This window comes from Eurytemora carolleeae, unplaced genomic scaffold, assembly GCF_000591075.1.
Source record: "Eurytemora carolleeae unplaced genomic scaffold, Eaff_2.0 scaffold234, whole genome shotgun sequence".
NCBI lineage: Eukaryota > Metazoa > Arthropoda > Copepoda > Calanoida > Temoridae > Eurytemora > Eurytemora carolleeae.
This window is the reverse complement of record NW_019396124.1, coordinates 165314-179568: the sequence shown is the minus strand read 5'-3', so window position 1 is coordinate 179568 and position 14255 is coordinate 165314. Positions and strand designations below refer to the sequence as shown.

General features: G+C 31.9%; 1 protein-coding gene across 3 annotated transcripts; it reads left to right on the top strand.

Annotated features, from left to right (window-relative positions):
* The first annotated feature begins 3871 nt into the window (after positions 1 to 3871).
* Positions 3872 to 13823, top strand: LOC111695651 (glutamine--fructose-6-phosphate aminotransferase [isomerizing] 2). Of its 3 annotated transcripts, none has more exons than XM_023465043.1 (17): positions 3872 to 3955; positions 7092 to 7188; positions 7467 to 7536; positions 8008 to 8120; positions 8412 to 8485; positions 8675 to 8795; positions 9062 to 9204; positions 9939 to 10080; positions 11099 to 11496; positions 11708 to 11828; positions 12052 to 12114; positions 12268 to 12471; positions 12604 to 12772; positions 12945 to 13094; positions 13221 to 13278; positions 13335 to 13414; positions 13523 to 13823. In XM_023465043.1, exons 2-17 carry the CDS (start codon positions 7103 to 7105, stop codon positions 13604 to 13606), a joined length of 2076 nt encoding a protein of 691 aa, XP_023320811.1. In that variant the 5' UTR covers positions 3872 to 3955; positions 7092 to 7102; the 3' UTR covers positions 13607 to 13823. The 3 variants fall into 3 exon arrangements, with proteins under 3 accessions (XP_023320811.1, XP_023320810.1, XP_023320812.1); XM_023465042.1 differs by lacking the exon at positions 3872 to 3955 and adding an exon at positions 5989 to 6035; XM_023465044.1 differs by lacking the exon at positions 3872 to 3955 and adding an exon at positions 6269 to 6366.
* The last annotated feature ends 432 nt before the right edge of the window (positions 13824 to 14255 follow it).

Here is a 14255-nt window from a genome sequence, read left to right as displayed (position 1 = left end):
ATGTGAGCCAATTCTCATTAAAATATGATGGGAGCCAATTCTCGTTAAAATATTATGTGAGCCAATTCCCATTAAAATATGATGTGAGCCAATTCTCATTAAAATATGATGTGAGCCAATTCTCATTAAAATATGATGTGAGCCAATTCTCATTAAAATATGATGTGAACCAATTCTCATTAAAATATAATGTGAGCCAATTCCCATTAAAATATGATGTGAGCCAATTCCCATTAAAATCATGGTAAAATGTTAACATTTAAAGAAAGAGATTTAACGGAGTGTAGTCTCCATCCATCCAAAGATGGCAATGCCCGATTCACAACCTTTATTTGATAATAATGTGCAAACCATCTTTTCTTTCTTTCTAGGTTTAAAAGATATTAAATTCTAATAATTCCGATATGTTTCCTTTTAGTAGAAATGCGCAAGTCGCTTTTTAGAGAAACCACAATTGAAAATGATCATTTTTGAAAATTATTAACATTGATATTTATTTCATACTTGATCAGATAAAGCTTTTAAGGGTAACGAATTGTAAATCAGCCTATGCCATCTTTGCATTAAGGATCACTTACAAATTACACTCAAAGTCCCTTGAAATACTAATAAAGCATCAAAAGATATCTTCTAAATTATGTTAAGTTAAAAATGTATTCCATTAATAAAATCTGCTAGAATGAAAATTCTACAAAGACGACATTTTAAAGATGGAACTCATTTATAGATTTTCTCTCTCCCCTTACCTTTTTTCCATCTTAAGAAGAATTCATGCAAAGATTATTAGATACAAGGTTCCCTAACACCTATGCCTCTCCCTGTTAAGTCTGAATAATAGTTCTGTGGTCTAAGACTGACCAAGGGCGAGGGGGGAGGGGGGGGGGAACGGGGGCTTGAGATAGGTTTCAAGAAATCCAGTTTCTACAGATTGTGATCCTTCAGTCTCACCTTGGTACTCTGCAAAGGATAAGGTATGTTTATGGATATTGTAGTATAAACATATATATCTACACCTTACAAATTTTATACTTTGAATTTTTAAAAACCATTACATCCTGCTGTTCTACATATCTCTGGGATTCAGCGTGTTTCTACATTTATTTTCTGTTTGTCTGATTCCTTCATAATTTCTTTTATTTTTTGCTTTGTTTTTCAATTGTTCGTTTTTCTGTTTTTCCAGCATCTCTTTTCTTGCCTTTAGTTTTTCTTATATCTTAAGTATAAGTTCGTTTATGTTCAGTATATATGATTCTTTCTGTTTATCTTTCTTCTAATTTTCTGATTTACTTTCTTCCTTCGTATTTAATCTTTTATATTTCTTTTGTTGCGTTGTGTTTCAATAGTTCCTTTCTAAATCTTAAATTCCTTTCCTTTTTATTGCTTAATAAGTTGATCTAGTTCCTCGGTGTTTATTTAGTCCTATATTGGTTTAAGTCGTTCTTATATCTTGCGTTTTTCTCAATTTCCTTCTATTTTTACACATCCTTTATAGTTTAAATAATTCAGTATTTTTATTTTCTGTTAGTTCCGTTCTGTTTCTTGGTTTCCTACGATTTAGTTCCTTTTACTTCATTTAGTTCCTATCTGTCTTCCTATTTTCTTCTCTTTTCTATTGTTCCTTTCACATTCTATAGTTCCATTTACTTTCTTTAGGTCCTTCCCATTTCTTTATGTTTCTCTGTTTTTAGTTTATTCCTGGTTCTTTTTTTCAATCTTGTTTCATTAGTTCTTCCTGTTTCTTTTGTGCTCTCTGTTGCGTTATAGTTCCTTCCTGTTTCTTTAGTTCCTTCAAGTTTCTTTAGTGCTTTCTGTGTCTTCAGTTCCTTACAGTTTCTTTTTTACCGTCCCTGTCTCTCAAGTTCCTTCCTGTTTTTTAGCTCCTTCTCGTGTTCAAAGTTCCTTCCTGTTTTTCAGTTCCTTCTTGTTTCTAATGTTCCTTCCTGTTTCTCCTGTTCTTTCATTGTTCCTCCCAATTTCGTTTACTTCTTTCGGTTTCATTAGTTTTATCTGTTTTTTATACTTCCTGTTTTTTTTAGGTCCTTGTTTGTTTTATAAGTTCCTTATTATTTTTTATTTTTTTTTTTAATTGACAAACTATCCAAACTACAACCACCCCCCTCCATTTATCAGGAGTTTTTCTTTCGTTTCTCCTGGTTTTTGGTATTTAACATGCAGTGGTTGGTTTCAAGGACAACTGGTTTAAACTCCGAGTATAGAATTCATGTGTGTGTATACGTATATAGTTTAAAATGTGTGGGATTATCAAGTATTTTGCAAAAACTTTCGTCTAGCTAGGATCTAAGATAAGAAGTAAAGAATGAGGACCATAAATAGATTATGTTTATTTTCCATATTCATGCATGGTTAAAAATTGTTGTTAATTAAGTTTTACTATCACATACTTCAATAACTAAGGTTAGTTTCTGTGTCGGTTTATTAAAAGCCTGATCTGTAAAAAAACCTTGGCTTTTGTTTACAAAATAGCCATAGCTGGATCATATAACTTTTTAAAAAATACAATAAAAATTTCAGATAGAGAAAATTGACTTTTAATAAGGAAAATTGCCAGAATTGTGACTTTTTCTCATTTATTCGTCACGTTCAGTAAATACATTTAAGGAAAATACAAACGTTTATATTATTGTAAAAGCTACTTTTAAGGGTGATTTACCGATATTATAAATTATTTGGAAACGACTAAATAGAAATTATATTTGTACAAAACCATCTTTGCACAATTACATTAAATAAGATCAGTTTTAATTTCTTACTATAATTTCTTATTTTTATCTTTTTTGAATATTATTTTTGCAATATGAATCATATCTTTTATCAGAAAGAAAGTAACGCTTTCTTTTCCTCCTGATAAATGAAAGCAGAAGAGAAAGCTGTTTTCAACTGAGAATATCGTGTAGATGGGAGGGGGGGGGGTCCCCTATTTTATCAGTGTACACTGTTAACCTGACAACTTGGCATTCATTGTATTTATTCTTGATTTATTTTACTGATTTTATTATTAACTTTTCAATTCGGTTTTGAGGGATTCTCATATTTTTGTTCAATTTATATTTTAAAACTTTAGAATTCAATTTATGTCCGTTGGTTTATCCTTAGATTCATTCTTATTGATTTTAAAAATTATTAGATAAACGTTTAATTTTTTTTTCTTAAATTTTTAAACACGCATACACTTTTTTACGCTTAACTGAGGTCCGAACTGTTTTGTGGAGTTTCGTTATAAAATTCATGCATGATATTCAATTGTAAGATAAAGGATTTAATTCTCAATTAAAGGAATTGCGTCTCTTCAACAAATTCAGTTTTTGTAAAACCTATATCTTTGCAACCTTATGATGTAAACCTGTGATATTTCAAACTTACAATATTTGATCTAATAGCATTCATAGTTTGAAATATTTAAGGTCTACGATATTGGGTTGCAACGATATTGAAATTAGAAAATCAGAGTTTGTGGCAAAAACTCAATTCCTTTATTCAAAAAGGAATATTAAATTTATGGAGGACTGCAGAAGATGAAGATCAATGTTTGATCCAAAGATTCCCAACACTAAAGATCCGACTTCTGTTAATATAAGGATAATTCGCGGCGACTTTTTTGGCCAAGTTTATTACGTTTGAATGTTTGATCATGGCATTCCAAAACATACGAGCTGATTTTTAAATGTTATGCCCCCCCCCCTCCCCCTTAATCTCACAGCTTCTGTTGAGTTTTATTATTATCCAAAAGTAAACATGAAAACCTATAGTGCAGTAAATAACTTACGGAATTCACATAAAATTTCTTATCAAAACTCCTCTGATGTCATTGGAACAAGAACGAACAAAATTTGTTCTTAATTGCTGCATACACTCTTTTTAATTCCGTTGGACGATTTATAAATTAACAGATTATAGAAAGAATGACATGTGTAATATAATACTTGGTTTGAAATAGGTAAGGACACTAAGTAATTGTACTTAGTTAATAAATATTATTGAAAAAAATACATGAACAATTACTTTTTTCTAAATAGTTTTTTGTTGGATAAAAGGGTGGTTGTAATTGCAAACTTTTGAAACTTTTACCGGATTTTGTTCTACATATGGATCATTGGTTACTAACATACTCCCTCACGAAGTTGAAAATTCGAAATTTGGCCTTAAAGGGACTGTATACGTAATATCAAGTGACACTCCTTGGATCCTTTAAACGATCTGTTAGATGTCCTATAAAACTCTTTCTGAGGAGCAGTATTCTGGAAAGTGTTAAATTTTCACAATTTCCTTAATTGTTTTCTGGAAAACTAAGCCACAAAGTCACTTTTACAGAAATACCAAAAAAAAAATAATCAAAATCCTAGATCAGAAAAAGGTTTGAATAGTCAATCAGTTACGTCAACGTCTGCGTCTAGTCCCTTTCAGTTTCAAAAAGTATAAAATAACATCTGTCAATCTTCTTTTCAGTAATTCTATATATTCTCCTTCAGTGTAGTAGGCCTCATTCATAGTTTATAATTAGTTTTAGTACTTATACTATCTTACATTCATACATTTCAAGGTGCATTTAGAATATATACAATTTTACCATAAGTTTTAGTGCTTATATTATCTTACATTCATACATTTCAAGGTGGTTAGAATATATATAGTTTATAATTAGTTTTAGTACTTATACTATCTTACATTCATACATTTCAAGGTGCATTTAGAATATATATAGTTTTACCATTAGTTTTAGTCTTATACTATCTTACATTCATACATTTCAAGGTGGTTAGATTATATATATAGTCTTACCATTAGTTTTAGTACTTATACTATCTTACATTCATACATTTCAAGGTGGTTAGATTATATATAGTTTTACCATTAGTTTTAATACTTATACTATCTTACATTCATACATTTCAAGGTGGTTAGATTATATATAGTTTTACCATTAGTTTTAGTACTTATACTATATTACATTCAGACATTTCAAGGTAATTAGAATATATATATAGTTTTACCATTAGTTTTAGTACTTATACTATATTACATTCATACATTTCAAGGTAATTAGAATATATATATAGTTTTACCATTAGTTTTAGTACTTATACTATCTTACATTCATACATTTCAAGGTAATTAGAATATATATATATCTAGTTTACAACTACCGTTGGGCATCTGTGTTGAGCCGATTGTTAACATTCAAGGATTATTGTCTTTTTGGCTCTATTTATTTTTAAGAGATCTAGAACAAACTCGGATTTTCTAATTTCTTTAATTTTGCATCCTAATTGTGAAACTTAGATTATTTGATCCAAGGATGTATTGCAAGGAAAGTTATTTCAGAAGTGTGCACATCTTTTGTACTGCAGTGTACTGTCTCTGGGCGGTAATGTAAACACAAGAACGATGTCAAAGCCTGACATGGGATCCATCTTTCACATAAAAAAATCAATGAAATATTCTGGTCATAGGAAACTATTATGCAAATTATCAAAATTATCAAAATTTAATGCTTTTAACCTCCTCGGATACTAAACGAACACTGATGCATCTAATCTTGTTTACAAATTCCGCCCAGAGAGAACTGTTTTCAATATGTACGCAGAGTATACACGACCGCAATTAACTTTCCTTACCAATTATGACCTTGATTTGATCTAACCGACTTCATAGTTTGAACTATCCAATTTCTACGCCATTGAGTTGCAAATAGTTTGTGGCAAAGACTCAATTTATTTAAACATTTAATTCTCGGAGCCCGTTAAGTTGAGAAAATTTGGGCTCCGACGGGTTTTTCTGATTGGATTTAAATGTCGTTAAAAGCGTTCTTTATGAAGAGAAATGTGTAAATATATAACTGCAGTACACTTTCGTGTAAACAAAGATTTGTCGGTTCTCGTTTAAGTATACTTATTTCACTTTTGTACCCTAAAAACCAGTTCTTGTTTGTTGTTGTTTTGTTTACATTTTATACCTTCTCTAACGCAATCTTTTTAGTTGGTCTGTCAGAGTTGTTTGATTAGGAACCCAGTTTAAATGTTAGTATTTAATCTTTTAGTTAAACCTCAGCTTTATTTATTAGAAATCAATGAATTCGTTTATTTAAACAGTTTGACAAATATTATTAAAGCCCCCCCCCCCTATTAAACGACCCTATCAAGCCCCTGAGTTAGTACTCCCCTGATACTATAGATTTGTTATCTTTGAATTTATTACTCAGTTTACCAGGGTTTCCAGGGTGATGTTTTCATCGTCCGAAGATTATTTTTAATTTCAATTGCTGCAAATAGTTCTAATAAAACAAAAGAACTATTCTATTCTAGAATTGTGTATGGACGAAATATTATTCTTTTTGTTAAGAAAGAAATTGTAAGTTTGGAATCCCTAAGTAAAATCCTTTATTTGATTTATCTTTTATTGGCGTAAATTCAGTTTGAGTCAGTTAGTTATAATACTGAATGCAGTGAAGGTTTAAAAAAAATCTTGGATATTTGTTGGATTTCTTTTAATTAACATGCCACGGAAATCGTTATAGTAATTGTGTGAATTTATATTTACTTGCGACTAATTCAGCTAAGATTTTACTAGTAATTTATTCCTCTATAAATCTATATTTAGAACAAAGTTTTTTTGTTAACAAAATAAAAGATTGATCAATCAATAATATTTGTTTACAATTTAACTAGTTCTAGAGCTGACTTTAAACGTCACCATATATTATTTAAATAAACCTTATCCCACTCGCCTTGTTTAAATTTAACCTAGTATTGCCTTATCCGTGACACTTTTTTACTGTTGGATAAAAGAAACCTCGCCCTACGTAATTTCGTGAAGTTTTGTTCAGAAAGTCTAACCTGAGCTGGGTACTTTTGTGATTGATTGTGGATAGTGATACCCATTATCCCGATTGCTAGATCTCAATATCCAATGTGGGCTTTTTCAGAATCTTTTTATTTCTGTTATCCATTTAGGGTATTATTAAGTGTATTATTGAAGATTAAATTTATCCGTAGATTAACAAGATCGAGATGAAGCATCTTCCAAAAGATCTTTTTATTTTGTTTGCCACCCAAAATAAATATTTTTATTTTTAGTTTAGTTGACTATGTGTGGTATATTTGCTTATCTGAACCATCTGACTCCCAGGACAAGAAAAGAGATTTTAGACCTTCTTATTAAAGGACTACAGAGGTAACTTCTTCTTTTTTCACCCTGATACTAGGGAAACTTTAACTTCACATCCATTTTTGTTTGAACAATTCCATCACCATCTTTATAAAAAAGAAGTACAAAAATTACGATATCTTAATATCCGATTTATATTAGGCTTGTATTTCATTTTTAATCAACAGTGTTTGTTTCATTACTTAAAAGTTCGATCATAATGCTTTTATTAAATTAGAGAAATAAACCTAGTTATCAACAACATAATAAACAAGTTTTAAAAATATTTTTAAAACTTTTTTTAGATTAGAATACCGTGGATATGACTCTGCTGGGGTTGGGGTGGATGGACCAACTAGCAATGCAAATATTACGGTAATTATTTCATTTTTATAAATTAAAAAATTACTTGGTTACAGTGCAGTGGCGGCTCATTTTGCTGCCGTTGCGGTCTTTTTGTAATTTTGTTTTTTGACTAAAATACCGTTTGAAAAATTCTACAGGGACTAGGATGACATTTTTAAGGGGGGGGGGGGGAATTTCTGTTTTCCTCTTTTAATTTTTCTTGGAAAAGAATGTAAAAAAAATAGATAAATAGTTTATTCCCTAATATGGAAGCAGATCAGAGCTGAAAACTTTAGAATGTGATATCCTTAATCTTGCTCTCTTAATTAATCTGAAGATTAAAAATGAGAGGAGAACAAGCAATATTTAATCTCGAGATTAAGAAAAAGAGTGGATTAAGCCTTAATCCCGATATCCACCATTCTAAAGTTTTCAGCTCTGGTCACTGGAACTATATTGTAAAGAAAATATTCCATATTTATTTAATGAAAATTTGTTAAGCTTGTGAAAGCAACTGGTAAGGTGAAGCAGCTTGAGGAGAAGATTTTGGAAAATAAAGAGTTTCTGAACTTTGATGGGGTTCACACTGTACACGTCGGGATTGCACACACTAGGTAATAAAGTCGTCTTTTCTTTAAGAACATAATTCTGAAAAGTCAGAAAAAATATAGCACTGCATTTATTGGAAAAAATTGTTGTGGTCTAAAATTTAATAAATACTTTATATGTTTATACTTTATGCGCTATAAATAGCCTAGAACTCGGCTTTTTTACGATAAAATATTAGGATATTTAATATTTGTTTTAAGAATTGAAAACTTAAATCAAGTAGATACATGGATCGTTCAAAGGTTCTGAAGATCTAACCCTAAAACAATATTTAAAATTTTACTAATTTATTCTAGATGGGCAACCCACGGTGCTCCTTCTGATGTAAACTGCCATCCTCAGCGCTCAGGGGAAAACAACGAATTTGTAGGCAAGACTTGAAAAATTGAATTGAGATATTGATATTGTCAAGAGGTTTTGTGGACTTGTTATAATCATATAAAACACACTTTGTTTTCAAAGAACTAACAAATTGGCATTTTTAGATAGTATTAAACCTCGCATTTATCCGTTAAACTTAAGTTCAATTGTCAAGATTTGATGAATTTTTTAATTTTAGTTGTGCACAATGGTATCATCACTAACTACAAGGACATCAAGCAGTTCCTCATCAGCAAGGGGATGATGTTCGAATCTGAGACAGATACAGAGATCATTGCAAAGCTCATCAAACTTATCAGGTTTAGTAAATTTAAGTTTTCAAGGTGGAAATGTGGGATTTAAATCTTTTATTTAGTAGGATTCAATTTTGGGTGAATTTTGCACATAATTAAACTTATAATTGACCTGAAGGATATTTAGAACGCTTAACTCAAGAAATTCACATGAAATAAAAAATTGTTTTAAAAGATTCCAGTGACCCGTGGAGTTTATTCTTAAGATTGATAATCATCAGGTTATTAAAGTTAGATTAATTGGATCTGCCGGATTAAAGTTTTTTTTCTAGGATCCAGAACCCGAATGATGGATTCCGTCAGCTGGTTGAGAAGACAATTGCCCAGCTTGAAGGTGCATTTGCTTGTGTGTTCAAGTCCACAAGCTTCCCAGGAGAATGTGTTGCTACAAGGAGAGGGTCTCCCCTTCTAGTAGGTAGGAAATCTCCTAGTAGGTAGGAAATCTTCTTCTAGTAGGTAGGAAATCTCCTTCTAGTAGGTAGGAAATCTCCTTCTAGTAGGTAGGAAATCTCCTTCTAGTAGGTAGGAAATCCCCTTCTAGTAGGTAGGAAATCTCCTTCTAGTAGGTAGGAAAACTCCTAGTAGGTAGAAAAACGTGTTCTAGCAGGTAGGAAAACTCAGTAGGTAGGAAAAAATCGTTTTAGTAGGTAGGAAAACTCTATCTAGTAGGTTGGAAAACTCTTCTAGTAGGTAGGGAAACTCTTCATTATGTACTCTTGTACTCATTTTTAGTCGGAAAAGAATTGAGTTTTGACACCAATTTGCTGATTCACATTTCTTTGTAACCTGATGGTGTAAATTTGTTATATTTCAAACTACAGGTCTACAACATCGGGTTACAAACATTAAGGATAATAAAAGAGGGGCAAAAACGCATTTCCTTGAGTGTCGTAAAACAATCTTCCAGATTTTTTATGATTTAATTCGTAAAATGAAGACGGAAAAACAATTAATTTTTTTTATTCATGAAACCGAAAATTCCATTAATATTTGTTGTAGCATTAATTAACCTTAATCTATTTAAAAATCCGCATTCTCTTTTATCATAATACTTAACATTATGACGTAACACATACTTACATTCATGAGGCTTATGAAACAGTTTTTTACAAATAAAATTTTTTAATATTAATGAAAATTCTTTATAAGGAATCAAGGCTGAATCTGCGCTTGAATCTGACCATATCCCGGTTCAATATAGTTTGGACGAGGATCCTAGGATGGTTAAACACGGAGCATCAGAGGTTGCTGGATCTCCTGCTCCGAGGAAAAAGACATCGGCCATGTTCAGGTAAATCTTTGTAAGTGAACTGTAGTCCTAATTTCTATTGGGTTCAATTCAAAAGTGGCGTATTTGAACGAATAAGGAAACTCAAATTAAATATTTTCTAGGGTGTTTTCTAATGACTTGCACATTTCTGCTGTTGAAACGATGGGAGGAAATTTCGAAACTTCCACATTTTTTATCAGAAAAAATTCTTTCCTTAAAGGAAAATCTCTGTATGAATGGGTTTTTTTCTTAAGGGAGTGACCGGCTTTGTAAGGTAGTTGAACTGAGTATGCAGTGTTGTGGAAAACTTCCTTCAAATTCATTTGAGACAAACTTTCTGTAAATCCTGAGTTTGAGCTAAAATTCGAAGTTCAAAACTCCCTACTTTGTCGGTGGATACGTTTTCAGAATTATAAATTTTTTTATTTATTAAATAACGACAACTAAAAAAAAGTAAATTATACAGTAATCTAAAATCAAAAAAAATTTGTCGATAAATCAATGCTAAAATTGATTATTTCGTTTTCATTATTATATTGGATTTTATTTGCAGATTTCTTCGAATTCTTCAAATGTCGTCTTTTCAATAATAATTCTAGAAAATCTGCAGAAAATCTTTGTAAATAATGAGAAACCAGAATAATGAGAAAATAGAAACTAATAATTAAACATGATTACTTCTTTTCTTTAATATGATTAATTTTTTTTTTCTTAACATGTTCCTATACATGACGTCTGTAGTTTAATGTAGAACTTTTTTACATTTTACATAGCCGGTCACTCCTTTTATGTTGATAAATTATCGAATTTTCATTTCTGTTTTTAAAAGTGGCATATTTCTTGGTCAAATGTTTCGTTTATTTACAGGTTTAAAAATTATGTCGGGTTATCTTTTGTGGGACTCAATTACATATGTAGATAAACAATAAATAACTTATCTTTTTCAGACTTAAAAGCTATTTTTATAAAAAAAAAGGTGTAAATATACGTCTTAAACTTTAGTCAAATTGTATTTTGGTTTTTACTAAGTTTTTTTAAGGGTTGATGCTGATCAAACTGAGGAAATTCATCCTTCAGATGGAGACTCAGTCGAATATTTCTTCGCAAGTGATGCCTCTGCTATCATTGAGCACACCAACAGGGTCATCTACCTTGAGGACGACGACGTTGCTGCATGTAAGCAGGGGGTGCTCAGCATCCACAGGATCAACAGGGAAGGAGACTCTTCCAGAGAGATCACCACTCTGAAGATGGAGATTCAGCAGATCATGAAGGGGAACTTCTCCAGCTTCATGCAGAAGGAGATCTTCGAGCAGCCGGAGTCTGTTGTGAACACAATGAGGGGAAGGATTAACTATGAGCAGGAGACTGTTACTCTTGGTGGGATTAAAACTTATGTTCCTGAGATCAGGAGATGCAGGCGTCTCCTTATGATCGGTAAGAATAATATTTAATATTTATGATCAAATTTCTTTTTAAGTGTGTGCCTGATTTCCAACAAGTAAATAAATGAATTTATTGATATAGAAACTAATATTTCTTCATCCTAGATCAAGTTAACAAGGTATCGTTTAGAATAAATTAGAATTTCTTTACGTAGGGTCGCATAAAAATACGTCTCTAATTGCTTTTATTTTTATTATTCTAGGATGTGGAACCAGCTACCACTCTGCTATCGCTACCCGGCAGCTACTGGAAGAGCTGACAGAGCTTCCGGTCATGATAGACCTGGCTTCTGATTTTCTGGATAGGAATACGCCCATTTTCAGGTTTAGATTTTGTTACGGTCCTTAATAATTTCCCCAGGACAACATTTAATAACTAGTTGAACAACATCTTCGTTGTTCAACTTCGACCTATTTTTTTAGAAAATTAGGTCCATGGTCTCTAAATACCGAATATGCCTTAGGAAATATTTCTAGTTTTTTTAAATAATCTTTCAAGAACAGAATAATTTTACAACTTAATGTAATTGTTTAATGATTTTCTTAGGGACGATGTTTGCTTTTTTATTTCACAATCTGGAGAAACTGCTGATACACTTGGAGCCCTCAGGTTGTTATTTCTAAACTTAATATTAAATTAATTTAGCTCTTTGTGCCATAAGTATTAAATTGATGCAGAAATGAGATAATGATCTGGTTGGCACAAGAGAACTAGTTGGAACTAGCCGGATTAAGTACAGCTAGTTAATAAGTTGTAACTTAGGTATTGTAAATCCCGTGGAGCTCTGATCGTTGGAATCACCAACACTGTGGGATCAACCATCTGCAGAGAATCCCATTGCGGCGTGCATATCAACGCAGGACCGGAGATAGGCGTGGCCAGTACCAAGGCGTATACTTCCCAGATTCTCTCCCTGGTACTGTTTGCCCTTGTTATGGCGGAGGATAGGATTTCTCTTCAAGCAAGGTGTGCATTTCATTTTCTTTCATTTACATAATTTTTTAAAAATTATTTAAGATTCTTTTATGAATTTGAGTTCTCTGACAATCTAAATTGCAATGAAAAGTATGGAGAAAAAATATATTTGTTTTATGTCAGGCGATCTGAGATTATCCAGGGTTTGCGTCAGCTCCCTGACCTGATTCGTAAAGTATTGGATCTAGACGGCAAGGTGCTGACCATAGCCAAGGAGTTGTATAAGAAGAGATCCCTCCTCATCATGGGAAGAGGTTTCAACTTTGCAACCTGCCTGGAAGGGGCTCTCAAGGTAGGATTTGGGATTTTAAAGATTCACTGCATTGCATTGGATTGTTCTTGTTTGTTAAAAAACTGTTTTCCCGAAATTTACTAAAAAGAGAAATAGAAAAATAGCACCATGGTGTTTCTTATTGTTTAAGTAAATTTTAAAATAGTGTTATTTAGATTTCTGTTTTGTAAAGGTAAAAGAGTTGACCTACATGCACAGCGAGGGTATCCAGTCAGGTGAACTGAAGCATGGTCCCCTGGCACTGGTGGACAGCACTGTTCCTATCATCATGATCATCACCAGGGACTGTGTATTCACCAAGTGTATGAATGCTCTTCAACAGGTTCTTTACAAACTTAACCTTATAAAGCTTGATCCATAAAATTGAAAGTGTTTCTCATGGTCTTCATAATTTCTTTTCGACACCCATGGTCTTAACAGCAATTTTTGAAAAATTATTTTTCTTCAGGTGACTGCTAGGGATGGCCGTCCTATTCTAATTTGCGAGGAAGGAGATACCGAAACAAGTAGGTTTCACTTAGATTAATTTATATTTGGAAGATTCTTGACTTTTGTGCTTCAGTGAAGTGGTCTGAACATGCTCTGGAGATTCCTCGTACTGTTGATGCGCTTCAAGGAATTCTTACGGTCATTCCTATGCAGGCAGGTTTTTTTTGAGGAAATTTTTAATTTCAATTATTCCTAAAATTGCTCTAGTCATCTTTTACAACAATTCAATAATAAAAAAGTTCATCCAAATGTTTATTTTAGCTGTTATCCTACCACCTGGCTGTACTAAGAGAGTGCAATGTGGACTGTCCCCGAAATCTGGCAAAATCTGTGACTGTTGAGTAAATTTAAGATGGCCGCCGCTGTACGCAAAGATTAACGCGCAATTGTTCTCTAAACAATTCCTCAGCCTTATTGCGTTTTACGCAAGCAAACGTATTAATGCATTTTTTTGCATTTGTGTTTTGATTGATTTTTAATTTTTATACAATGTATTTTAAACACAGAGACGTGATATTTCTATATTTATTTATTGATGACAAATAAATTTATTAAAATTTAATTTTCTATTTAAACCCACCCGTAATTAAACGACAAGCACTGTCGTCAGATTGGTTATTTTCTGTACATTTGTTTTATTTGTAGATTTTAGATTTTTTCTGTTTAAAATTAGAATCAACCGTTTCGTTTGAAGAATTGTATTTATTGCTATAGTGCTCATCGCACCCCTATCCTATTTTAACAATTTTAGCTCCAATTGAAGGTGCCCTTTTTTATCTTAAATGTTCACGGATTTTTCCATTAAATTTGGAGCATTTTTATAAAAGTGTATTTTTTCGATTAAATTTTCAAATTTAAGTGTTAAGATGTTCAAATTGGGTTAAACTTGAGTAATTTAGTATAACTACTTCAATCCATTATTGGCCGATTTCTTATTCATTTAACCATAGGTACAATTATTGGTTGTATTTATTTATCTGCACTGCTCTGGTAA

What these genes read in the sequence shown, in the direction of transcription:
- LOC111695651 (XM_023465043.1), top strand. Translation starts at nt 7,103, where the DNA reads ATGTGTGGTATATTTGCTTATCTGAACCATCTGACTCCCAGGACAAGA. An exon ending in AGGGTCTCCCCTTCTAGTAG is followed by an intron (nt 9,205 to 9,938) that starts GTAGGAAATCTC and finishes ATTCTTTATAAG; the next exon opens with GAATCAAGGCTGAATCTGCG. An exon ending in AGGATTTCTCTTCAAGCAAG is followed by an intron (nt 12,472 to 12,603) that starts GTGTGCATTTCA and finishes GTTTTATGTCAG; the next exon opens with GCGATCTGAGATTATCCAGG.